Genomic DNA, 25,369 nt, shown 5'->3' with positions numbered 1-25,369 from the left:
CGTGCCAGTTAATCAGCAGTGGTATAGGCAATCTAGCAATCGGAGTAGAGATGATGCGCGTTAAGTCCGCCAAACCCTCATCCCTCGACACATCTATCACCCTTCGATTTCAGAAAGTCCTCAATGTTTTAGGTAATTCTCAAGGTAATTTCCGCGTCGAATAATCCGATAATGCGATACTTAAATTCTCCAATTATCTTTACATTATACATTTCAATGAATTTTTATAATAATTAAAAAAGTAAAAGTAAAAAAAGAAAAAAAAACATTATTTAAACTTTATAAAAAATTAAAAAAAAAAACTTACCAATTTTTCAGATGACTGGAGTATTGAAGTAAAAACTTTTAAAAACAATCACATTTGTTAAAAATAAAATAAAACCACGAAAACATCCGCCATTAATTAATAATGATGTTTGTCTTCAGACTGTCAAATATTCGTATAATAAAACAAACTAACCGGTGTGAGCTGATGATGGATAGCGTGCGTCGCGTCGTCGCGTGCCAACTGAAAGCGTCAACGCCTCCCTGTATACGGCGTCGCGACGCTCATATCTGACCGGCGCGTCTCATTTCTCCCACTTAATACACGATTCCTTTTTGCTGAGTACGAGTTTGTTTCTCCACGTGGAAAGTAAAAGTCTGTTAAGTTAAGTATCAATATAATAACAATAATAATCATAATCATAATAATAACAACAATAATACTAAATTTATAAAGAAGAGAAATAAGAAGATAGGCAAGATACAGACAAATGATTGAAATACCTAATATTAATAGACTTTGAGATTGAAGCTCAATTCTTGGAAGATAACTATCTGTAAGAGGTTACATTACTGATAAAAAAAAAGATACAGTTATATTTGGATCGGTTAATCTAGCTTACTTTAAGCTTTCAGGAAGTAATAAAAGAGTCTGAGTGTTTACTGAGATTTTGTACAGGCGAAAGATTGTTTTTTCTACGTTTAATTATGATTATGAAAGTTTATAAATAGATTAATATAATGTAACGGAATAAAAGACTGAGCTGTTTGCTTCAGAAGCGTTGTTTCTTTTTCAAAAGTTTATCAAAGCCGGAATTCTTCATTTCCTAGTATATTATTATCGATCTTTAGACGTAAAAAGCAAAGAGACGATCGTCTTGGAATTTCTGAAGAATATTATATACATGATATGAATGAAAGTGCATGAATGAAATACTTCAATATCTGAACATTGAAGTCTAATCATAGTAACAGGATACCTGTGTCACATTTGTCCCAGCTCTATGGGAGTAGTTGCTTCTTTCTATATATAAGACGTATGATATCACATTTTCATGATATCACTCCATTTTTATACAATAAAAAAGAAAGATTATAAGCTCTAACTCTTTCTTTCTATCCTTGACCAATTGAAGTAATCCAGACGTTTCATGTTACATGGATATTAACGTCGTTCACTCTTTTATCTATTCACTCAAGTTAAAGTAGTCTTAGAACTTTTTCATGGTCGCAAGATTTTCCAGAACGTTCTCTAAAATAAAATTTATCATTATCATTAGTGTTATCAATAATTAAAATGAAGAAGTCATATTGTAAAATATAGAAGTGCTCTTCGTTGAAAAAGCTGTTTTAAAATTTAATTTTAGATAGTATAACAAAAAATAAAAATTCAAGTATCCTTACCTCTGAAAATAATCCACTGAAAATTTCAACTAGATAAAAGAAAAGTTATGTGATGTGTATTAAAGTGGAAAACTCGGTGAGAAGAGGGCGAGAGTTCACCAGGTCATGGTGTCATTGTAAGAGGGAAATGAAAGTAATCAGGATGCACATCAAGTGAAGAAGTCAACCGATTAATACGTTGAGGCTTAATCAAGTTCCTACAAACTTGATTTACTAAATAATAAGCTATTACTCGGTGTCAATTACTTTAAGCATGTTGTTTAACATTACTGAAAAAATAATAATATTAATAATTAAGTACAAGAAAGAAAATAAAATAACTTGCAATGTAATTTTAGCAAAGTCAATATTAAATAAAAGAAAATGTCGCTTACAACTGTTAAAAATGTAGCTTTGGATTCTTTTTTTGGACTCAATGATTTCCCTCAGGCCTGTAAGTTTTCTTCCGGGTCTTGCATTTATCTCAGTATTATCTCTCCAAAACAACTTCCGATGCCTTAGGGGCTTTTTCGGCATTTTAACGTCATTGCTGGCCACTTTAAATAAATAGAATAAACTTTTTTAATGTTTGTAAAGCTTTATTAATTTTTTAATTAATTATTTTGATTAGAATTTAAAATTTGCTGGTAAAAGCTTTCACAAGTTCAATACTCGGTATCTCACTTTGATAAATTATTTATCAAGCTTCATGACTTTGGTTTTTTCTATGAAAAAAATCAACTTTGATCCTATTTTTATTTATTTTTAGTTGACCTTTAATCTTTTTTTTTGCTGAAAATAATAATAAGTCGGATAATTGTGGAAGGAATGTTTTAACTCGTCGATACTTTAAATTTTTTAGCTATTACAAAGACCACTGAGTGATACAAAACCAGGCGAAATAACAAAGCGAAATTTCACAGCAAGATCGATGCTCGTTGAGCGATAATTGAAAATTTCAAACGACAATTTTAATAATTATTGTGTACCATCCAGTGTCATCCACAATGTGTTACGATATTCCCGACATGACGCATCATGTCAGGCATTAATAATTCTGATGTATGTTCATCGTCGTTCTGACCACAAACAATTTTATCTGGAATAATAAATTTTTTCGGTTTTTTTCAACAGATTAACTTGGATTTAGCTGATACTGATATGATGTATGGCAAAAATATCAAATGAATTGAAACTATTCAAAAGTATGATGGATTACAGAGGTTCCGGAAATTCGGATGGAATTCCCGTTGATAGAATATATACTACCCAAGTGTTGGGAATTCACAGAAGTAGGAACAAAACCATCCAAGCGATGTATCTCTTGGGACCCAATGAAGCATTTTGGCAAAAGCAATTTAACCACGTACTCTCTATTCAGTTTATCGCCATAACCACACCAAGATGATGTTCTATTAAATTATACAGCTGAATAAACAATTTTCATTGTAATTGAAATCACATTTATAATTATTATTAAGTAACCTTAAGGCTTTTGATACCTTAATTTAATTTAATTTAATTTTTGAAAATGAATTTTATAAACATTTTTTTAGGTAGATAAAAAAAATTTGAAAGTTTAAAATTATTGCTAAGTTCATTAAAAGTACCTTGAATATATTTTTCTTTCTTTGGATATGAAAGTAAAAATAAATTTTTATATGAACAAAATAAACCAACACAATTAACTTTCAAGGATTAGTTCTTAAAATTTGAATGGCATGTTGCCATTTGTTTCACATTCCTTGTACGCTAGAAAATAACTTGATAAAATATAGTATAGAGAGTAACAGTACCCAGTACGCTAACTTACATAGAATTTGCTTAATCCGCGATAATTCGATTTAGTATGTCTAATCGTAATTCATAAAAACATCATATAAGGATGAGTAGTGTCCTCGAAAGCTCTAATGAAAAAAAAAGGAAATAGGCCAAGGTCCAGATCTCAGCGATGAAAATCGTCTTGAATAGCTCTCCTCTACTTACCGCTACTCATAATTCAATCTTTATTTTTTTTTACATTTTCGAACACCTACCATCAGCTTAGCTTACCTTTTTTACATTCATCACTTGATGGTCAACATAATTTTATTGATAGTAGCGTCCCAAGTACACTCAATTTATTTTTTTTCCTCTGGTTCGTCCTTTGGAGTTAACGGATCCTTAGATAGTCTATAAACCCTAAAAAAGGTTTCCATGTAAATTGAAACACTGTTAAATAAAGCGATACACTAACATATTTTCTAAGATGATTCCTTTAAAAGTTAAAACTTGATAGATTCAGTCTTTCAAAAAAATCAAGAAAAAAATTTTCACTCTTCTTTTTGTCAGACTTTCAAAGTATGAATTACGCGTATAAGATCAACAACATATATACTTAAATCATGAAAATTTATTTAGCAGATATTTGATAATTTTAAGAACTTTTGTAGTAAATAAATTATGGTAAAAAAATTGGCATGTAGAAATTAAAAATAAAACTTTTTAATAATAATTTTTTGGAATAAATTTGTTTGTTAAATAAAATTAAAAAATTTTCAAGCAACTGCTAACTTTAATGTCATACCTAAGTCTGCGAGTGAAGCTCGTGACAAGAAAAAAAAACTGTTTGAGACGTGCAAAAAAATCTTAGCATCTATTTTTCTAAATTTATTTTATAAAAACGTAAATTAATTACTGAATAGGACATAATACTAAAGTTAGCTGACGTTTTTAATTTTTTGATTTTTTGATTTTATTTTAATTATTAAATTAGAACTAAAAAATATTTTTAAAAAATTTCACACATTGTTTTTCAAGTTTTCTACAATTGAAAATTGTTTTTTATTTTTTTGTAATCATTTTTTCAGTAAAAAAAAAATTCTAAAAATTTTTAGATGTTGACTAACTTAATTTTCATGAATAAAACTTTAGAATTCAAATTATCGAATTATAAAAGTGAAGAATAAAATTTGTTTTTTACCTTGACTTGTTGATCGAAGAGAAAGTTTGTATTTTTCTTCTTTCCTAAACAATTTGTGATTGGTACAGTAGTAAATTCACTGATCAACAAACAAGACGATCTTACCAACACTCTGGATGAAATTGCGACGTAGTATGGGACACTGACGTCGGCAGCGCTGTGGATGTCACACAGTCTTATACAAAGATGGCCGCGACAATTCGTTCAAGTTTCTGACGCGCTTGAACGCCCTATACGTACTTTGAGTGTATACATACACAGATATATCTATAGTAAAGTGTTTGGAACTCTTACACCACCCTACAACCTGCCCACTGGGCATATACAATTATTTGTTAATGTCTCCTTTTTGTTCTAATAAATGTGTTGTTAATGAAACATTAATAAACGTTATAATATCTACCTCAAGATTTCAGATAGGTAAGAAGTCTTTTTAAAGCACTCTCTCGCTCTTTTTCTCTTATCCCCTTTCTCTTTATTTCTGGCTGTGCTGTCTACTTTCTTGTTCTTTTTATTCGCGATACTCTATTTTTCATATTTTCTTGCCTTGTTTTCAACATTGCACTTGCATCAGTCTACCCAACATCTAATTATTATATTTAAATTGATACTTTATTTTTATAATAACTTAAGTCCTTCTCAGTGTAATGTAATGTCATTGTAGTGATGTCAATATTTTTTTTTTTTTTTTCAGGCTGACATTGCTGGCTAGTAACTCGGATATAAGTTATTACTTTTTTTATTTATTTTTGTTTTGTTGAGATATTATATTTAATAATAAGTCTTTCGAGATGATGAAAGGAGGTGCTCTGCCTAAAAAAGAAGGCAAAATGCGTATACGTGCTTTTCCGGTAAGTATTGTTTTTGTTATTATTATTATTATTATCATTATTACTGTTGTAACCATGCTTATAGCATTACATTTATGAAGATCATGTCGACAGTTTTTTTACGCATCTGTAATAGATCATCAACCTATGTACAACTAATATGTCACAAATTTTTCACAATTTTATATAGCCTTCATTTATTTTTATCATGATTATAAAGTAAATTGTCCTATAATCATTATTTTTTTCTTTTAATTACAATCGATATTTTTGTTCTAATGATTTTTCGCTATTATAAAAATAAACTCATTAAATTAGATCGATTAGATAAATATTGCACATTAAACAAAAATTCACATTTATTTTTTGTATTTAGTAGAAAAATTGTTTACTAATTATATAAACAAGTTGCTATCGTTGCAATAAAAAATTTTGAAGTTAGTCAACTTTTTCTCGGTGATTCGTCAACTTAATTTCGCGATGTATTACTCTAAATTTTTAGTACAAAATATATGACAGTTTGTACATAAAACAAAAAAAAATATTAAAAAAAAAAACTAAAATAAAAGTCGGTAGATTAGCGGAGATACTTGATGAACTCTTTCTGTAAATAAACTATTAGATCATCATGTCGAGTATCAATGGTGGTTATTGTCAGATTATTTACGTAGATATGTGTGGTTATACTGATTGACAACATTGAAAGTTAATAAATTATATCTAAATTAAAATGACGGATTTTGATATACCTAGTGGGTCCAATAAAAACAATAAAATGACTAACTTTAGTCTAGTTACAACAACACAAGCTCAAGCTCTGCGTTCCAGGATTATTGTTATTCCTGGACTTGTGAGAAGCATTATTATATCACTTTATCAACGTTTTATCTAGTTTATTACTATGTTAAAAAATCAATATTGAATAATTAATGATAATTTTGTAATTTCAGACCTCAGTGGATGAGAAGTACGTGGAAAATATTTGGGCATTATTGAAAAATGCTATTCAAGAAATTCAGAAGAAAAACAACTCGGGACTGAGTTTTGAAGAGCTCTACCGAAATGCGTACACAATGGTACTTCACAAGTACGGTGAGCGCCTCTACACAGGACTTAAGGAGGTTGTAACACAGCACCTGGAGAATAAAGTCCGCGAGGATGTTCTCCATTCACTTCATAATAATTTTCTGCAGACGCTAAATCAGGCATGGAACGACCACACCACGTCCATGACAATGATCCGGGACATCTTGATGTACATGGACCGTGTTTATGTTCAACAAAATGATGTTGACAACGTTTATAATCTTGGTCTTATCATATTTCGTGATCAAGTATGAAAATTTATTGATGTTTTAGAAGAGAGTGAAGCGAAAGCTTGCTAATAACATTTATTTTCTAGGTTGTCCGATATGGATGTGTTAGAGATCATTTAAGAGAGACCCTTCTAGGAATGGTTGCTCGTGAACGAAGAGGCGAAGTTGTTGATCGTATGGCTATAAAGAATGCATGTCAAATGTTGATGCGTTTAGGTATTAATAATCGTTTGGTGTATGAAGAAGATTTTGAGAGGCCGTTCCTACAACAGAGCGCTGAGTTTTATAGAGTAATTTTATTTTTTTATCTAATTATTATTTATAAATAAAATTTGATACTTGTTTATACGGTATATTGTAATATATTTTATTTTCCACAGATGGAATCACAAAAATTTTTGGCTGAAAATAGCGCTTCGGTGTACATAAAAAAAGTAGAGGCAAGAATTGCCGAAGAGTCTGAAAGAGCGAAACATTACTTGGATGAATCGACAGAGTCACGGATAGTTGAAGTTGTAGAAGAAGAACTCATAAAAGTTCATATGAAGACTATTGTAGAGGTATATATAGTTTTAACAAAGTTTTCTTTGCAGACCCTGAAACTTATAAAGTCAACAGTAACTTTAATTGATCTTAATGTATTTTAGATGGAGAATAGTGGAGTGGTTCACATGCTCAAAAACCAGAAAACAGATGATTTGGGATGCATGTACAAATTATTTTCCCGGGTATCGGATGGTCTTCGTACAGTCTGTGAATGTGTATCACAATTTCTTCGTGAACAAGGTCGGTCTATGGTTGCAGAAGAACAAGAATCCTCAACGAATGCAGTCAATTTTGTCCAAAATTTGTTGGACCTAAAAGAACGTTTTGATCATTTCCTCCATTATTCTTTTAACAACGACAAACTTTTTAAACAAATGATGGTGTCAGACTTTGAACACTTTCTTAATTTGAATTCCAAGAGTCCTGAGTATCTGTCGTTATTTATTGATGATAAATTAAAAAAAGGTGTCAAGGGAGTAAGTTGATTTTTATAATCTCAATAGGTATAGAGTTGGCTAAAGATTATTATTAATTGTTATTATTTTTTTTTTGTTTAGATGACTGAACAAGAAATCGAAGGAATTTTGGATAAAACAATGGTATTATTCAGATTTTTGCAAGAGAAAGATGTTTTTGAACGGTACTACAAGCAGCACTTGGCAAAACGTTTATTGTTAAATAAATCAGTATCTGACGACAGTGAAAAGAACATGATATCAAAATTGAAGGTATTAAATTAGAGGTCTTTTATTTTTAGTTATTAATTTTATTAATTACATTAGATTGCTATCATGATCTTAGTTTATCCAGTTAGGTAGCACACATGATATAAATGGAAAATTGTATCGTTTTAAAAGATCTCGGATCCGAAATGATGAGAACCAGAATCGTTCACACGGCCGACCTAACATTGAAATCATACCCCATCTTCCTTAATCCCGTTACCAACTATTTGTTAAAAGTAATATCTGTATATTTTCAAATGATACGCGTAACACAAAAAATATTTTTTTTTTAGACTGAATGCGGTTGTCAATTTACGTCAAAGCTCGAGGGTATGTTTAAGGATATAACGGTCAGCAATACGATAATGGACGAATTTAAAGAGAGTGCGTCAACTGTAGTAAGTTAATTTCATCTGATTTAAAAAAAATAAATCTTTAAGACGTAACTGATATAATTTAATTATCATTTTTAGGCAAGTCTCCGAGGTGTTGATTTGAGTGTTCGTGTACTCACAACTGGTTTCTGGCCAACACAATCAGCAACACCTAAATGCAGTATGCCTCCAGCGGCTCGAGATGCATTTGATACGTTCCGTCGTTTCTATCTTGCCAAACACAGCGGTCGACAATTGACTCTGCAGCCGCAACTTGGCTCTGCTGATCTCAATGCCGTTTTTCATGGACTGAAAAAGGAAGAAAATGGGCTAGAAGCCCCATCATCTACAAGCTCAATAAGTAATGGAAACGGCAGTTCGACCAGTGGAAGTGTCGTTAGTCAACGTAATAGTTGTACTGGGAATCCCAGAAAACATATTATTCAAGTTTCCACCTACCAAATGTGTGTTCTTATGTTATTTAACAATAGAGACCGATTAACATACGAGGTAAATCAGCTATTATTTTAATACTTGCAGTTTTTTATAGACTCAACATTTTTTAAATGTTGAGTATTATAGAAAATTATTAAAATTTTATAATTTTAATTATAATTATTAAAATATTATAATACAAATGAAAATTAATCTATGAACGACTGCCCAATTTTAAAACACAGTAACTGCAAAATTTTTATACCTGATTTTATTTTTAGGATTGCTGCATTTCTTATAACTTTTAGACCTTAATTTCAAGTATTTTTTTCTTTGAAATATTTATATTCAAGTATTTTCTATTCATAAATCAAATTTTTTATCAATTAGGCGCGCAAATCTTTTTTTTAACAAGAAAAATCTTAAAATTGTGAGTTACTGTGTTTTGAAATTGGGTAGCCGCTGAAGACATTAAAAGATATAAAAGGATTGATTTTTAATTTGGTAATTATTTTAATAGGAAATTCAAAATGAGACAGACATTCCTGAGAGAGATTTAGTCAGAGCTTTGCAATCACTGGCTATGGGAAAAGCAGCACAAAGGGTTTTGCTCAAACAACCGCGATCCAAAGAGATCGAGCCTTCACATTTATTCACTGTCAATGATAGTTTCACAAGTAAATTACACAGGTATTTTTAGAAAAATTTTTCATTTTTAAATTTTAATATTTTAAATGATTATTAAAATTTATAATTTATTTTTTAGAGTTAAAATTCAAACAGTAGCGGCTAAAGGTGAATCAGAGCCTGAAAGAAAGGAAACACGGAATAAAGTCGACGAAGATCGTAAACATGAAATTGAAGCTGCTATTGTTCGGATAATGAAAGCACGTAAACGAATGGCAGTACGTACTTAAGCAACTTACAAAGAAAGATCTTTTTACAATTTGTCATAATTAAATTATTGTATTTACTTTTTTTTTTTTTTTTTTTTTTCTAGCACAATATTCTTGTAACAGAAGTGACGCAACAATTACGAGTGCGATTTTTACCATCCCCCATGATAATTAAAAAGCGTATCGAGGGTCTGATAGAACGTGAATATTTAGCTCGAACACCCGAAGACAGGTAATAAATAACTCCTAATTAATTTTTACATTTAATTGTTTTACAATCTAAACATATTAATTTTCTTTTACAGAAAAGTTTATACTTACGTCGCTTAAGCCGACACTCGCATTTGTACAAACACGTGAGTAACCGAGCCACAAATTCTCATTAAGAAGACAAAATAAAGGATCAACTAAGTACATCAACTTTTAAAAGCGAAGAATAAATCCACTAAAAAAATGCAAAATAATATTAAAAAAAAATAATAAAAAATATGGGAGAATATCACTGTCCCTCATTATTGAAGTTTGCCAGATTTGGATCATATGAGATATCGTGATCGATATGTAATAGCGTTAAAATAAGTTCCAATATTAAAATTTTAAGAAATATCTACTAAATAATTATTATTAATACTATTATTATTTTATTTTATTATTATTATGATTACAGATTTAAATTATTTCAGACATTGATAAATATATATCATTTTTATATATTATTACCCCTCCTTTTTCAGGTTCCCTCAAATTATAATTATGATTATTATTATTAAAAATAAATATATGAAATAAATTAGTTTAATAAGATAAATCCAATAAAAAAAAAAAAAAACAAAGAAAATAATATTTGAAATTAATATTAAAGTAACCAAGTATTTAAATAGAAGAATTCTAGCCGCTTTACCGTTGATCAGTCGATAAGGTTTTGCAGCTAGCGCCATCGCTGTCACCTTCAAAGGCTTCCTTGCATATGTGCACGTCGAACGTGATCGAATATCATCCACAGTTAACTGCCGCTTCGTGAGGAGCTGTAGCCAACGGGGGAGGATTAGACATCATAGGGGTAAAATTTTACGCGCTATTTTGTAAATTAACAATTTATTATTTTTGTTTAAATCAGTTCACAATTCATTAGTAATAACTTGTCACCTGCAAATAACATTTATTGTGTAATTATCAATTATTATTCCATTAAACAAATTAACAACTCTTAAATGCCAACAGTGACTACGACTGTCTAGGGGGTCTATACTAACAAACATCATCGACCTAGTGTAAAGTAAGATGTGCCAAGTTTAATCATCCAATGTCAATTATAAATGTTTTGAGTGATAAATTAGTGCCTTCTTCTGTTAATCATTTTAAGTAAAAACGTGGATAAATAATTTACAAAATTTCATTAAATTCAAAGTGCATCAAAAACCAATTATTATAATTATATATTTTCAGCCTTGCCAGTTTAATGTCGTTCTCCGTAATGCTGTATTTCATCACACACTTAGTCATGCGGTGATTGTATTATAAAATTACCTATCAAAAATTATAAAATAGTCACGAGTTACGAGTTACGAGTTACAAGTCATTGGTCATTTTTTATACAATCAGTACGTTGAAAAAAAAATGTTTAACTGATAGATGAACTGTTGAAGATGAATGTCATACCTACTAGTCATAAAGTCTAGTTTGCTTGCGTGTTCGTGACATTTGGGATAATTTGGCACGAGGCTGAGTCCCATTTTTAACTCAAAACCCTTGCGCCACACTTTATTGCTAACATTGTAATCATCTGTAATATTTTTTTCTCAGGTATTTTTCATGCCAAGCTTGCAAAAACTTTTTTTTTTCATTTATTTTTATCAACCTTTGTAGTAAATACAACTTCTGTATGTATTGCAATCGACCATTGTTTGCCAATGCATTTTTATCTATGATACTTGATTGTTCGATTTTTTAACGATTATCTACACCTGTCAACTACATTAAATTTTATTTATTTATTAATTGAATTGTACTGTATGCTAATAATTGTGTAACTATTTCAGAGCGCAACAATAACATTAACATGTATGTGTTCAGATTTAAATCCCCGGGAGACATAAAAGATAAATTGAGAATTTTTGGCATGACAAGTGTATCGTCTTCGGGGTGAAGAGGGAGTGTCCGTCTCCGTCCTTTGCTGATACTTACGTTATTTTACATTCTACATATACACTCTTACGTAATTTTAGCTCACAACACGTGTTAGCTCACTGTGCTATATCAAGGTCTAATGTGCATATATCCACCAATTAAAATGACGCAGTTTAAGTATGAGCAATAGTCATGCGTTCTTATGCCGGTTTTTACCGGTCAAATTTTTCACGTGACAATTTTAATTCATTTCATTAAAATGTGCGTCAAAAGAATCTACTATCTGATAAATATATAGTTATCAATAGATTTTTTACCCTGAGGATATCGAGTCACTTATCGCTTAAGGTGTACGTAATTATCTAATTACTTTACATTTTTATTTTATCAATAAACTCCACACGGAAGCTTTCAAGGCTGCTGTAATTACACCGATGTTTGGATAAAGACTTTACTTTAAAGATATAAACTTGATTTATGACCCTTACATTGAAACAATTGGCCAATATTTAAAAGGAGATCATTTAAAATCAACATGCTTACACCATTTATTGGAATCGTACATTGCACTGTTTGTTATATTGATTAGCATACTGCGTTTTACTTCAAATGCTTTTAAATTCCCTCGACTCAGTTATTCACAAACATTTACTACATAAGCCTCTTGTGTAATAACAAGCTTGAATGTTTAATGCGTTTTTTTTAATTAAAAAAAATTTTATTGTTTCAGGCTTAAATAATTAATTTAAAGGAATAAATATGGCCTCCCTAAGGTTATTGGCTGCAGGTGCTAGTGCAGTAGGAGCTGGAGTCCTTTCTTCTTATTATCTGACATCGGATTCCCCTGTGAGTATCGTGACATTTAATATGACAATTATTTTCTGTATCTTTTACTACATATCGACGTTCTAATTGGCAAATTGTCTAACTCCATTTTAGAGAATTTTCCATTTGTACGAAAATACAATTAGTTCGAAATTTATTATCACTTTAAAAAACCATTTAATATTTAATAGAGGTATAGTATTTTGGTTAGGAGCATTCAAATAATTTGTAATGGGACTATTATTACTACATCAAACTGTTAAAAAAATACCCTCTAAATAATAAGGAGTTAGACCAATTGCTAATTAGACTGTCGATATCCATTATTCATCATTCTATTACATGGAATAAAAGTAACATAACAGTTTTTAACTTTTTTTTTTCTTTTTTTTTTTTTTTTTCTTTTTCGTTTCGATAATGGAAAATCACAAACACTGATCTTTTTTTCATCTTATATCAAATATTTAAATGACAAACAAAAAATGTTATCACAGTGAACCTGAGAACTTGAAGTTTTTATTTATAGGTCAAATATTACACGCTCTTATAACTATCTAAAATTTATAGAAAAAAATATATTAAATTCCGAAATATTTAATTTTTTAATAAAAATTCATATGGGTTGGCTTTTACCTCAATAGATTAAATAAATTAAATCATCATAAAAAGTTATTTGTATTTGCTTGATAAATTATTTATAATTTTTTCAGGTATTAGCAGAGAAAGTTCACAAACCAATAAAACGACAGCTGCCTACACGTGAAGATCAACTAAAGACGCTGAAAACTCAAGACGAATACGATGTCCTAATTATCGGTGGTGGTGCTACTGGAGCAGGATGTGCTTTGGACGCTTGCACAAGAGGTTTAAAGACTGCTTTGATAGAGGGTGACGATTTTGCATCGGGTACATCGTCAAGAAGCACAAAATTGATCCACGGTGGTGTACGATATTTACAAAAAGCTATCATGCAGGCGGATGTTGAGCAGTATAAAATGGTTAAAGAAGCTCTTCATGAGCGGGCTCAAATGCTTCATAGTGCTCCACACTTGGCACACCCATTACCTATTATGTTACCTGTTTACACGTACGTATGTATTGCGATGCAAAATAACAAACCATTAATTATATGGTCAGCATCTATAAAATTTATGAGTATTCTTTTGATAAATGGAATTTAAAAATAAATTACAGGTGGTGGCAAATCCCTTACTACTGGTTTGGTATTAAGATGTACGATCTTGTAGCTGGCAGTAAAACTGTTAAATCTTCATACTATTTAAGTAAATCAAACGCACTCGAATTATTCCCGATGTTAAAAGGAGACAAACTTACCGGAGCTATCGTTTATTACGACGGTATGTCAAATTTTCATTTAGCTGTCATAAATACTTTTTCTTCATAGCTATAAAATTTATATTTTTTTCTCTTACGCAATATCAGGTCAACAAGACGATGCTAGGATGAATCTCGCAGTGGCCTTGACAGCTTCACGTTTAGGTGCAACGGTAGTAAATCACGTGAAGGTTTTAAATTTACTGAAGGGATTAGACAAGGATGGAAAACGCGTGCTCGTTGGTGCTCGTGTTAGAGACGAAATGACTGGTGAAGAGTGGGATGTTAAAGCTAAGGCTATTATTAATGCTACTGGACCATTCACTGATTCTATAAGAAAAATGGATGACCAATCAGTACCAGAAATTTGCTGTCCATCCTCTGGTGTTCACATTGTACTTCCTGGATACTACAGGTAAACGATAATGAAATTAATTAATTACAATAGTCTTTTATAACAATACGGTTAGGATCACAGGTAATTGGAAAACATGGTTAGATCAATTTAAACAATCATTGATTTGCAACGTTTCGTCTTTATTCTTAAGACTTTATCAAGCTCTGGATATGTTCATTAATCCATCGTTTCATAGTTCTACATGTATGTTGTCCATAAAAATTCTCCACGGCTGCCCAATTTCAAAACACAGTAACTGACAATTTTAAGATTTTTAAAAAGTTTTTTTGTTGAAAAAAAATTTGCACGCCTAACTGATAAAAAATTTGATTTATGAATAAAAAATACTTGAATATAAATATTTTAAAGAAAAAATACTTGAAATTAAGGTCTAAAAGTTATGAGAAATGCAGCAATCCTAAAAAAAAATCAGGTATAAAAATTTTAGTTACTGTGTTTTAAAATTGGTCAGTCGTCCAAGTCAGCAAAAAATCCCCCAAGTTGAAAATTCATTCTTGATAGGTTCAATTTCAGTTTAATTAATAACAATACGGTCAGGATCACGGGTAATTTGAAAACATAGTTAGATCAATTTAAACAATCATTGATTTGCAACGTTTCGTCTTTATTCTTAAGACTTTATCAAGCTCTGAGAAACGATATAATAATTAACAACATTTGTGAATTTAGTGAACATGTTGTCTCTTATATTAATAGTCTTTTATATTTAAAGAAATATTGTAATCCTGGTAAGTATTATATCATTGTAATTTAATATTTTATTCAGCCCCGATCAAATGGGTCTATTGGATCCAGCTACAAGTGATGGCCGTGTTATCTTCTTCCTGCCTTGGCAGAAGCAAACCATTGCTGGTACCACGGACTTACCTTGCCAGGTAACTCACAACCCGAAGCCAACTGAAGATGAGATTATGTTTATCTTGCAAGAAGTTAAGAACTACCTTAATCCTGACGTTGAAGTCCGTCGTGGTGATGTATTGTCAGCATGGAGTGGCATCAGACCATTGGTATCTGACCCAAATAAACCAAACACTCAATCTCTCGCTCGTAATCACATTGTCCACGTAAGCCCGACAAATCTTATTACTATTGCCGGAGGAAAGTGGACAACTTACCGGGCAATGGCACAAGAAGCTGTCGATGCAGCTATCGATGGTTATAACTATTTTTATGACTATATTTTTAAAGAAAAAAAAAAAAAATAAAAACTTATTTAAATTTATAATTTTATCAATAATTTATTAGCTTGTAAATTGGAGCCAACTGCTGAATGTCAAACTGATGGAATGCTTTTGGAGGGTGCTCACGGATGGAGTCCTACTATGTACATCCGATTGGTACAGGACTTTGGATTAGAGTGTGAGGTAGCACAACACTTGGCTAAAAGTTACGGTGATAGAGCTTTCCCAGTCGCTAAAATGGCATCACTTACCGGAAAACGTTGGCCTATTATTGGTAAAAAAATTCATCCAGAGTTCCCTTACATTGACGCTGAGGTAATAATTAAATCATTATCAAATATTTATTGCTTGAATTAAATTAAATGATTTTAATAAAATTTTTATTTTTTCAGATCCGATATGGTTGTCGCGAGTATGCAAGAACTGCAATTGATATGATTGCCCGACGATTACGGCTCGCTTTCCTCAATGTACAAGCTGCACAGGAAGCTCTCCCTGGTATCATTGATATTATGGCTGAAGAATTGAAATGGTCACCGGATGAAAAGAAAAAGCAACAGCAACAGGCTAGTGACTTTTTAGCTAACGAAATGGGACAAATGGTGAATCGGGCGTCACGTGACAAAATTCCAATCAACCTCACCAAGGATGAAATTCAGTTGTACATCAAACGATTCCAGATTATCGACAAAGATCGCAAAGGATACGTATCAATTAATGACATTCGCCGAGGACTTAAGGTTTGATATAATTTGGGTATAATAATTAATTAATATCATTTTCATTTAAGCAAAATTTAAATTAATCTTTGAAAAATTGATAATTAATTGGATAAAAAAAAAATTGAAAATTTAGGCTCTTGGAATAGTTCTACATCAAGACGAGATGCATTTGTTACTCAGTGAAATAGATCTCAGTTATAATGGCCAAATGGAGCTGCAAGATTATTTACAGGTGATTTAATGTATTTACTATTTTAACCGGACTGGTATTCTTTCTGTCCTTGTAGCTATTTGGCGACAAGGACGTTCCCGGCGAAGAGCTCCACGAAATACTTCGCGAAATCGACACTAATATGAACGGTCAAGTCGAGCTGGACGAATATCTTCAGGTTTGTCGGAGTCTCTTAATCGCGTTGTTGAGATTTATTTATTTCAATTAATCTGTCGTATTCACACATTCCATACACACTTTATTATTCTTTAAAGCTATTGCATAATTTTTTTGTTATACGTTCTGTTCTTTTAATTTTTTAATTACTGTTGTTATCATTAACTATTCCTATACATATCAGTAGCACACTAGACAACTCGAGTGTGCATGAGCTTTTGCTCTATTTATTTATTTACGTATATATCCGACTACTTTAAATTACAGTACATACTTGAATACTCGTTTTTAAACTCATCGTTAGTCACCTAAGCGTTTTTTTAACACGGCATGGCATTATTGTTTATTTATTTCTTATACTCCCCAAACTAGCGCCCTATATTAATTATTTATTTTCACAGTTCTTAAAACACAGTCCTAAATGCTACTCTGTTGGTACAAATTTATAAATTTAATGATTAAACTTTTATTAATTATTGTTTATTTTTTATCTCTATCTAGATGATGTCAGCAATTAAATCCGGACACGTTGCCTACTCACGATTCGCGCGAATGGCAGAAATGGAAGAAGCACAACACGAGAAAGACGTATTAAAGAAGAAAATAAGTGTTGAGAGATCAGGAGGAGGTCTATGAAGTGCTTGCGAAAAGTTTGCAACGCTTTACACTTCACTTGTTATGCATTCTTTTCACTTCATCGAGAAAAACTTATCGACTATCACACTCTATTTAATATTTATTGTAGACATTAATTTAATGCCCAGATATTCCGATGACTGGGTCATCATAAACAATTAAAATAATCATAATTACACTAACAGTAACAATAAAAATAAATAATAATCATAAAACAACGCGAAAAGTAGTAAGAAAGTGCAGTAGTATTTTTAAACAGTAAACAATTATAAATTAATAATAATTTGCATCGTATAAGTTACTAGCTACTGGCCAACTGGATATAAAGAAAACCATTGTATTTGCTATGAAATACTATCAGAAAACACTCTTTTCTTATTAACTACTAATAAGGAATTCGTTTCCAAAAGCTTAAACTGAATTTTAAAAAATATAATAATAATAATACCAATAACGATGATAATAATAATTTTTATTATTATTATTATCAATAATGTACTGATTATGGTGCCGTCTTGCGCTTTTATAAATTGATAATTTAATAACGCGCGAAGAGGATAATAAACTATAATTAAGATATAATAAAAAAAAAAAATCACAATAATATAAAAAACAAATTGATATCTCTAGTCTTTTAATTGTAATACTACAATAATGATATCGAGATTAAAGTCGTGTTAAAAATCAAAGGATATATTAAACTATTATTATTATTATACATATACATATATATAGATATATATATATACGAAAACAAAATATGTACATATAATTTATTTCATCTCACTGTCAATGTCACGTTACATTTATTCGATAACATTTATCTCTAACTATATCAACATTAAACAATAATTTACTCAATTTAATTACTGTTGACTTTAATAAAAATTTTCAATTTAAAATGAAAATTGAACTTTAACTATACGAATAATGCAAGCGATTTATCCTTGTTTGTTAACTAATTATTAATCTATTTCTATAATAATATATATTACATTTATCTTATCTCTCTTTCGTAAAATATTTCCCCCTGTATTACTCAACTTTTAAAGTGTACAATTTTTTTTCCTACGCCAATGGATTACTAAAAGGTTCATATCTAGGTATACGTTTGGCTGAGAATATTTGCTTTGTAAATGCAATCTGAAAAAACCTCTCCAATTGTTTGTTTTCGCTCATTCATATTTACAAATCCATCCAAAAATTGCTCCAAGCAGACCTGTGACATTAAAAAAAAAAAAAAAAAAAAAAAAAAAATATTACTTCCAATAGAGCGTTAACTTTCTACACAGTGAATATTTTTTATGGTAGAATTTATAAAATTATATCATATACAACTACTATGAATTTTAAAAATTCACGTACAACTGCGTTATAGTTAGGCGAGCGTGTTCTTCCAGCCTAGGGTCAGAAACAGCAGCTGTTTCATTGAATATAGGCCACATTCAGCTTATCAAGGGGCGGCAGTCCACAAGCGACTCCTCCCCCCCATCAGCAAATGTTTTTCCGGGTAACCGGTGTATGGGATCTTCCAGCCTGTTTTAGGTACATCAGCACAAGCTGGTATAAAAAAAATGCGAGATTGTATTTCGTCGAGGGCAGGAAGAGTTAGCGTTGCGTATCCCCCAGCAAAGCCTTGAGCACAAGTAAAGCCAGCCAGGCTTTATACATATATATACAAACAAAAGTGGAGTGTGCATACTCGATTCGATCCCACGTACAAACAAACCAAGGATGAGAACAAAACAGAACTCAAGCGCAAACGCGTCTTCACTACTCTACCCTTACGAGTAACCTTCTGAAGAATCGTTGATGTTTCACCATGACCAGGACCAAGGAAGGATAACACGATTGTTGGCGTCCCCCTGTAAGTCGGGGTGGGCGGCCAGCAGCCCCTGCGTACGCCCCTGTGAATCCCAACCCGGGGCTGGCATTATTTTAGTCAACCAATGAAGGCATTCCAGTTGGTATGAACCTGACAAGGATGGAATATATTTTCTCTGATAGCTACCAGAAATATAACGTCATATGCGCAACGCCCCACCAGTCTTTCTCTTTTGCCGCCAGCAAACCTGCAATTTATTGTAACATTCATATTATATCACACACTCGAATTTTACCTAACCAGAAGGAGCAGATACTGACTTTTCTTATCACATATACTTATTTCGCATGGTACTTACCATTGATATGAGCGGGAAAGAAATCAGGCATATTATTGTTGTCTCTGTCTTGCATCTCTATAGTTGCAGTTGTGTTTTCAACACCAAAGTACAGTTTATGTTTCGTTCTTTTGCGGATAATTTTATTTTTAACTACCTAGACTAAATCTCCAATGGATACCTAGTCATACTGTAATACAACCTCAAGGTTTTTCTTAGGTTGTGCTGGGTACAGTAGCAAGTACCTAGGGTAGGTATATTATTATTTTTATTATTATGATTATGATTATGATTGGGTATATACAATAAGTGGATAAAAAATAAGGGACGAAACTGTATAAACACACAGTTAATGCTTGTGTATACACTTACCGTAGTAGCTTTAGTAGTGTTGAGCCGGAGCGCACGCTCACAATACGGAAACTTGGCAACAAGGACGACACGGAGCAGCAGTTGGTTGTCTCTCTCTGTTTTTTGTTCCTTCCTCCCCTACTAATTGTTGAGTCGGAGCGCAAGCAAGTGAGAGGGAAAATGGCCGGCTGGCTGGTGGAAAAGAAACAGAATTAGCAGACAGCGGCGCAGTCACAGCTAGCAGAACTAGCAGAAAGCAGAGACAGAGCGACAACAGCACAACCAGCTTGTCTTTGGGAGTGGAGTGAGAGTTTATCCTGTACATTCTACGTGGGCTTGTGCTATCGATCCACTTACATCTTGGCCGACCTCGTCGGACAGTTCCTATCCTCGAGGTCTCTAAAGTGTAGCGCGCGGGCGCGAGCACGCCTCTTTGTGATTATTTTAACTGTATACATGTATATACAGTACGTATAGTTAAAATACAACGCCACATCCTCTCTGTGGTACATGTGTTTCGTGAGTGTACGTTTATAAATTTATATATATATATGTATTTATGTCTTGATCTGTACAAGTGTTTGCAGTGTATGTATACTTACAGGTCTTTGGAATGTGGAGAGCTTCACGAATTCCGTGTAGAAGAAAATAACGCAACGTTTGGAAATAAATATCCAAATATTATTTACACCAAGCGTGTTTTTAATTTATAAATTACCATGGTACTGATAACTAAGAAGGTAATTATTTTTTTAAATGATATTTTTTTTATTTTCGTTAAAGATAATTTTAGTTTTATTAAATTTATATAGAAATGTTTGGCGGCAATGTGGTATGTTGCTGGGAATTAAAGTACATGTGAGGATGATGTTTGGCAAAAGGTGTATGATATTTTGTTGAGTACCAGAAGGAAGCGCACGTGTCAATTCGCGTGTTAGGTGGAGTCCAGAGTGGAAAGTGGGTGGAGGCTGAGGCCGTGGAGGCTTTCCGCGGAGTATATATACATGTCGGGCGGCACGGGGGCCGCGTTGTCAGGCCGTCGTCGAGTGGGCGGGTGTGGCGCGGAGAGGGTGTGTGCGCGTCGTTGAATTGTATTCTCAATACAACTTAGACATAAACCCAACTGTAATATTATATACCATACCTTTACTTGGATTTTCTCTTCTCGTACTTGTATTGTACTTGTGCTGTATCGCGACCTCGCCGAGAAGCGCGGCAGACTATATACACCACTACCTTACACTTTGGTGTGTTGGGCTGGATGTCGGAGAGTGGTCGTGGAAGCCAGCTACGATAAAGCTCAGAGATATATGTATATATATACGATGCGAAATTGTGTCGAGTAAGACTAGTGTAAAGAGAGAGTAGAGAGTGGAGAATGTGCTGATGCTGAGAGTAGAGAAATACCGAGAGCGAGACTGCTGGTGTGTGCTTTCAAAGAACCAAACGGGTGGGCACGATTTGTGACAGGGGCGTAGAGAGGCGTTCCTTGATCGGGTCCTCGAGGAGGGCCTTCTTTGTCCCGCGACTCCTTGGCTGAACCCCTCGCACGTGCATCCGTGATAAACCACCGGGGTATCGTCAACTTCCTCGTGTGCTTGTGCGTCTCATTAGGAGTTAACAATTATTTGTTTATAAATTTTGTTTTGTATTTTTTAAAGTTTTGTGACTGTTGGATATTATTGTAATTTTTTATTTCAATTAAAATTAAAATTTACTGACGCCAACGGATACACAATGTTAAAGTGGCTGTGGATGCTTGATCGTGTGTATATGGATAAATGTATGTGTGTGATAACATGATGCTACATGAACATGCAATAGGGTGTTAACTGAGAAAGTCCAAAGTGAGAGAGACTTAGACTTAAGATAAGGAGGTAAAGGAGTGGGTTAGATAGGATGGAAGGGAGAACTATAGTAGTGGTGAGCAAGACAAAATTTTTTTAAAAATAGATTATCTAATTTATTCCCAGTGAATTTAACAGATTTCTTGGTTATTAATTTTATTCCATTTACACAGGAGACAACTGAAGAGGAACAAGATCCTTTGCAGTCTCAATCTCAGCCTCAAGAAGGACAGGAGCAATTGGAGCAACCTCAACCTCAGTTACGGTTCCTCAATGCCAGTGTTCTCCAACAATTACAACAGCAGCATCAACAAGAAGTACAACAACAGCAACAGCAACAACAGCAGCAGCAACAGCAAGTTCAACAACATGGACAACCGCAGGTTATTACTCTTCAACAGCTGCAAAATTTTGTACCCATGTCGCAGCAGCAACATGATCAACAGAGACCTCAAACTATTTCAGTACAAACATTACCCCAGCAATTTTTACAAGTAAGTTTTTTTTTTTTTTTTATCATGTGGTTATATAAATAATAATTTTAGAGTTTTTTATTTAATTTTTATTAATTTTGAGGGTGCTCAGTTGATAAGTAATCAGGCAGCTCTACAGCAGCAGCAACAACAACAGCAACATGGTCAGCAAGTTCAAGCACAAGGTCAACAGCAACCTCAGCAACAGCAATTGAGTTACAGTGTAATACCACAAATGCAAACTGTTAATATTGATGGCCAGGATGCACTTTTTATTCCGTCTTCACCAATGACCTCCATGGCTACTCACCATCAGTCGTCACCGACAATGCAATTCACAACAGCTAGTGGGCAACAGGTCCAACTAGCATCTTCTCAAGTTCAGTTGGCAAATGGTCAAACAATAATTACTCCCCAGCCTGTCAGCTTAATCCGAGCACCTAATGTTTTTCCAACTTCCATTATACAAAATATCGGAGGTCAAACAGTACAACTGCCTACAGGTTTGTTACTATTTTAGTAGCTTAGCTTCTTTCACTCCGATTAATTTTAAATATTAATGGTTCATTTCTCACACAATACTTGCCTTTCATAAACTTTTTATCTAATGTCATGAGTCATGAGTAATACCTCTGGTGTATATACCGCTATAAATCTTTCCAAACAATTAACCACACTTTCAACTTTCAATGCTCACGCTTTTATTCACTAACCACCGCCTTCTATGCAATAATAAATGCGCAGATTCCAAGGCAACCGTGGATGTTTCAGGACAAAGTGTTCAAGTGAGGCCGCTCCAATTTCCACTTCAGCATGTCCAGCAAACTGTACCTGTCCAAATACCTGTTACCACGAATAATGGACAAACGATTTATCAGACGGTACATTTTCCAATTCAAGCTCTGTCTAATGTTTTTAATATGGGTCCACAGATGATGCCTCAAATAACGCAGGTAATTTTTTAAAACATTGCTAATTAATACATTTATTATTAATATTATTGATAATTATAATTAATAAAAAAATAATTATATTTTAGCAGATTCCACAGATGGCACAAATAATAACGCCCAATGGTCAAATTCAACAAGTTCAAATAGCAAATTTGTCCCAGCTTCAAAATCTCCAAGGTCAGCAGGTTGCCGCGCAAGTTGCTCAACAAGTAGCCCAGCAGCAAGCTCAGCAACAAGTCGTACAGCAAGTCACTGCCCAGCACCAAACCCAACAACAAGTTGTCCAACAACAGCAACAACAACAAGTAGCAGCAGCCCAAGCTCAAGCTCAAGCTCAGCAACAAGCACAGCACCAGCAAGTTCAACAAGTCGTTCAGCAAGTGATGCAACAGCAGCAGCAACAACAACAAGCCCAACAGCAAGCGCAACAACAAGCTCAACAACAAGCCCAACAACAACAACAACAACAGCAGCAAGTTCAGAATCAACAGGCTGCTGCTTCAACACCAACGTCTAGCACCAGTTGGTCAACGTCCGTGTCGACTCCTGGCAATGTTCAAGTAGTAGGTATTGGCCAACTTGGAAGACCAAATTCCAATGTGATAACAACAAAAGACGGCCAAAAAATAGAACTGTCTACTCTGACAAGACCTGCTGACGGCATTGAAAATGAATTAAAATTAACGAGCTTAGATGCAAGTCAATTGGCTGCTGGTCAAGTTATTCATATACCTGCTGCACAAGCTGGACAGCAGACAATTCAACCTATTACAATAACAGGCGCGCAAGGCCAGCAACTTACTCTCATATCAGCTTCTGCGTTAACGAATTTAGCTTCTCCCCAGGGAGGAATGATGCGAAGCATAAACGTTGGAAATGGAGGATTAATGCAAATCCAATCTGCTGGCGGTGTTAATACGCCCAATGGATTTCTTCAATCGATACCTTTACAAAATATCCCCGGGCTGAGCAATGTCCAAGTGATCCCAGCTAGTGCTTTACAGCCTGCTACTGTCCAAACACTGCCAACCGGTGCTGGAGGTACTCCAATTGTTACTGGACAAACAGTTCATCTGGACTCCAGTGATCCTACAAAATGGCAAATACTTCAAACAATACAAGCCAATGGTACAATAGCTCCAGCTACTCCAGCTCCACAACCGCAGCAGCAGCAACAAAATACCACGACAATAAATACCACAGGGGAAGGTGAGCCTAAACAGCATCGACGACGTGTTGCCTGTAATTGTCCCAATTGTAGTGACGGTGACAGGACACGTGATATAACGCATAAGCGACAACATATTTGTCATATTGCGGGTTGTAATAAAGTATATGGCAAGACGAGTCACTTGAGAGCTCATCTGCGATGGCATACTGGAGAACGACCTTTTGTTTGTAGTTGGGTATTCTGTGGGAAAAAATTCACCAGATCGGATGAATTGCAGAGGCATAGAAGAACTCACACGGGTGAAAAAAGGTTCCAGTGTCCTGAATGTACAAAGAAGTTTATGCGTTCAGATCATTTAACGAAGCACATAAAAACGCATACTAAAATACGAAGCACCGTAAGTTAAGAGTTTTCATTTATTTATTATATTTTTTTTTAGTTTATTTTGTTTTTTAATATGAGAGCTGTTTGTTTGAATATTTCAGGAAGCTGCTACATCCACGCAAGAAGGCTCATCAGATAGTCAATCTTCAAGCGAAGATAAAATTATAATTGCGCTTCACAAAGAGACTGACCAAGCGGATATTATACTACCTGGAACTATCGAGGGCTTGCAGAGTGAAACACCGACACATGTAACGAATGAATGAGCGTATTAATTATAATTATTGATTATTATTTTTTTTTTTTTATATTGTTATATAATATGATTTTAAGATTAGTCAAAGATGAATAACATTAATAATTGATAAGAACAATCAATTTATATTTTAAAAATTTGACTGGATACACCAGCGGTCAAAGTATTAGATTTCTTTAGTTATTTTTTAAGGATAGTAATTATTTTGAAATCATTTTTTTGTGTAAAGTCTTTAGATTGACGATTTACAGGGAATGCTAATTATATATTTTTCTAAAAAAATGTATAGAATAAATGTAAATAATGTATATGACTGTAAAAAAATTTACACAAAAAATTATACACCCAAAATTTAAAAATATATAAATACGTGTCAACTTATTTATTTAATTATTTTTAAGGATAGTGG

At 33.0% G+C, this 25,369-nt stretch overlaps 3 protein-coding genes and 2 long non-coding RNA genes across 15 annotated transcripts; 3 read left to right on the top strand and 2 right to left on the bottom strand.

Annotated features, from left to right (window-relative positions):
- Window positions 1–964: 964 nt before the first annotated feature.
- Window positions 965–4,688, bottom strand: LOC123274477. Its single transcript, XR_006511519.1, has 6 exons — window positions 4,610–4,688; window positions 3,700–3,828; window positions 2,043–2,204; window positions 1,669–1,937; window positions 1,245–1,516; window positions 965–1,151 (listed from the first exon to the last, which is right to left on the bottom strand). It is a non-coding gene; the product is annotated as an uncharacterized LOC123274477 (long non-coding RNA).
- A 173-nt stretch (window positions 4,689–4,861) lies between these two features.
- Window positions 4,862–10,199, top strand: LOC123274474 (cullin-3). Its single transcript, XM_044742099.1, has 13 exons — window positions 4,862–5,029; window positions 5,304–5,460; window positions 6,390–6,773; window positions 6,842–7,045; window positions 7,136–7,315; window positions 7,403–7,777; window positions 7,859–8,029; window positions 8,320–8,424; window positions 8,500–8,910; window positions 9,356–9,525; window positions 9,602–9,740; window positions 9,836–9,963; window positions 10,037–10,199. Exons 2-13 carry the CDS (start codon window positions 5,401–5,403, stop codon window positions 10,059–10,061), a joined length of 2,352 nt encoding a protein of 783 aa, XP_044598034.1. The 5' UTR covers window positions 4,862–5,029; window positions 5,304–5,400; the 3' UTR covers window positions 10,062–10,199.
- Window positions 10,200–10,654: 455 nt separating this feature from the next.
- Window positions 10,655–17,664, top strand: LOC123274475 (glycerol-3-phosphate dehydrogenase, mitochondrial-like). Of its 4 annotated transcripts, XM_044742103.1 has the most exons (11): window positions 10,655–10,791; window positions 12,589–12,704; window positions 13,394–13,770; window positions 13,878–14,041; window positions 14,127–14,433; window positions 15,203–15,591; window positions 15,682–15,932; window positions 16,010–16,357; window positions 16,473–16,571; window positions 16,627–16,728; window positions 17,229–17,664. In XM_044742103.1, exons 2-11 carry the CDS (start codon window positions 12,618–12,620, stop codon window positions 17,361–17,363), a joined length of 2,259 nt encoding a protein of 752 aa, XP_044598038.1. In that variant the 5' UTR covers window positions 10,655–10,791; window positions 12,589–12,617; the 3' UTR covers window positions 17,364–17,664. The 4 variants fall into 4 exon arrangements, with proteins under 4 accessions (XP_044598038.1, XP_044598035.1, XP_044598037.1 ...); XM_044742100.1 differs by lacking the exon at window positions 16,473–16,571; XM_044742102.1 differs by lacking the exon at window positions 16,627–16,728.
- Window positions 17,665–17,947: 283 nt separating this feature from the next.
- LOC123274476 lies at window positions 17,948–21,109 on the bottom strand. 2 transcript variants are annotated; one of them, XR_006511518.1, is made up of 5 exons: window positions 21,021–21,109; window positions 19,898–20,068; window positions 19,547–19,770; window positions 18,729–19,435; window positions 17,948–18,582 (listed from the first exon to the last, which is right to left on the bottom strand). It is a non-coding gene; the product is annotated as an uncharacterized LOC123274476 (long non-coding RNA). The 2 variants fall into 2 exon arrangements; XR_006511517.1 differs by having other exon boundaries at window positions 17,948–19,435.
- Window positions 20,063–25,207, top strand: LOC123274472 (transcription factor Sp4-like). Of its 7 annotated transcripts, none has more exons than XM_044742092.1 (7): window positions 20,063–20,401; window positions 20,481–20,616; window positions 21,897–22,217; window positions 22,300–22,699; window positions 22,941–23,149; window positions 23,236–24,717; window positions 24,806–25,205. In XM_044742092.1, exons 2-7 carry the CDS (start codon window positions 20,596–20,598, stop codon window positions 24,968–24,970), a joined length of 2,598 nt encoding a protein of 865 aa, XP_044598027.1. In that variant the 5' UTR covers window positions 20,063–20,401; window positions 20,481–20,595; the 3' UTR covers window positions 24,971–25,205. The 7 variants fall into 7 exon arrangements, with proteins under 7 accessions (XP_044598027.1, XP_044598031.1, XP_044598033.1 ...); XM_044742096.1 differs by lacking the exons at window positions 20,063–20,401; window positions 20,481–20,616 and adding an exon at window positions 21,662–21,799 and having other exon boundaries at window positions 23,236–23,573; window positions 23,604–24,717; XM_044742098.1 differs by lacking the exons at window positions 20,063–20,401; window positions 20,481–20,616 and adding an exon at window positions 21,662–21,799 and having other exon boundaries at window positions 21,897–22,082; window positions 22,342–22,699; window positions 24,806–25,207.
- The last annotated feature ends 162 nt before the right edge of the window (window positions 25,208–25,369 follow it).

This window comes from Cotesia glomerata, unplaced genomic scaffold, assembly GCF_020080835.1.
Source record: "Cotesia glomerata isolate CgM1 unplaced genomic scaffold, MPM_Cglom_v2.3 scaffold_37, whole genome shotgun sequence".
Classification (NCBI taxonomy): Eukaryota; Metazoa; Arthropoda; class Insecta; order Hymenoptera; family Braconidae; genus Cotesia; species Cotesia glomerata.
Note: the sequence above shows the minus strand (reverse complement) of the source record. Positions and strands in the feature narration are given on the sequence as shown.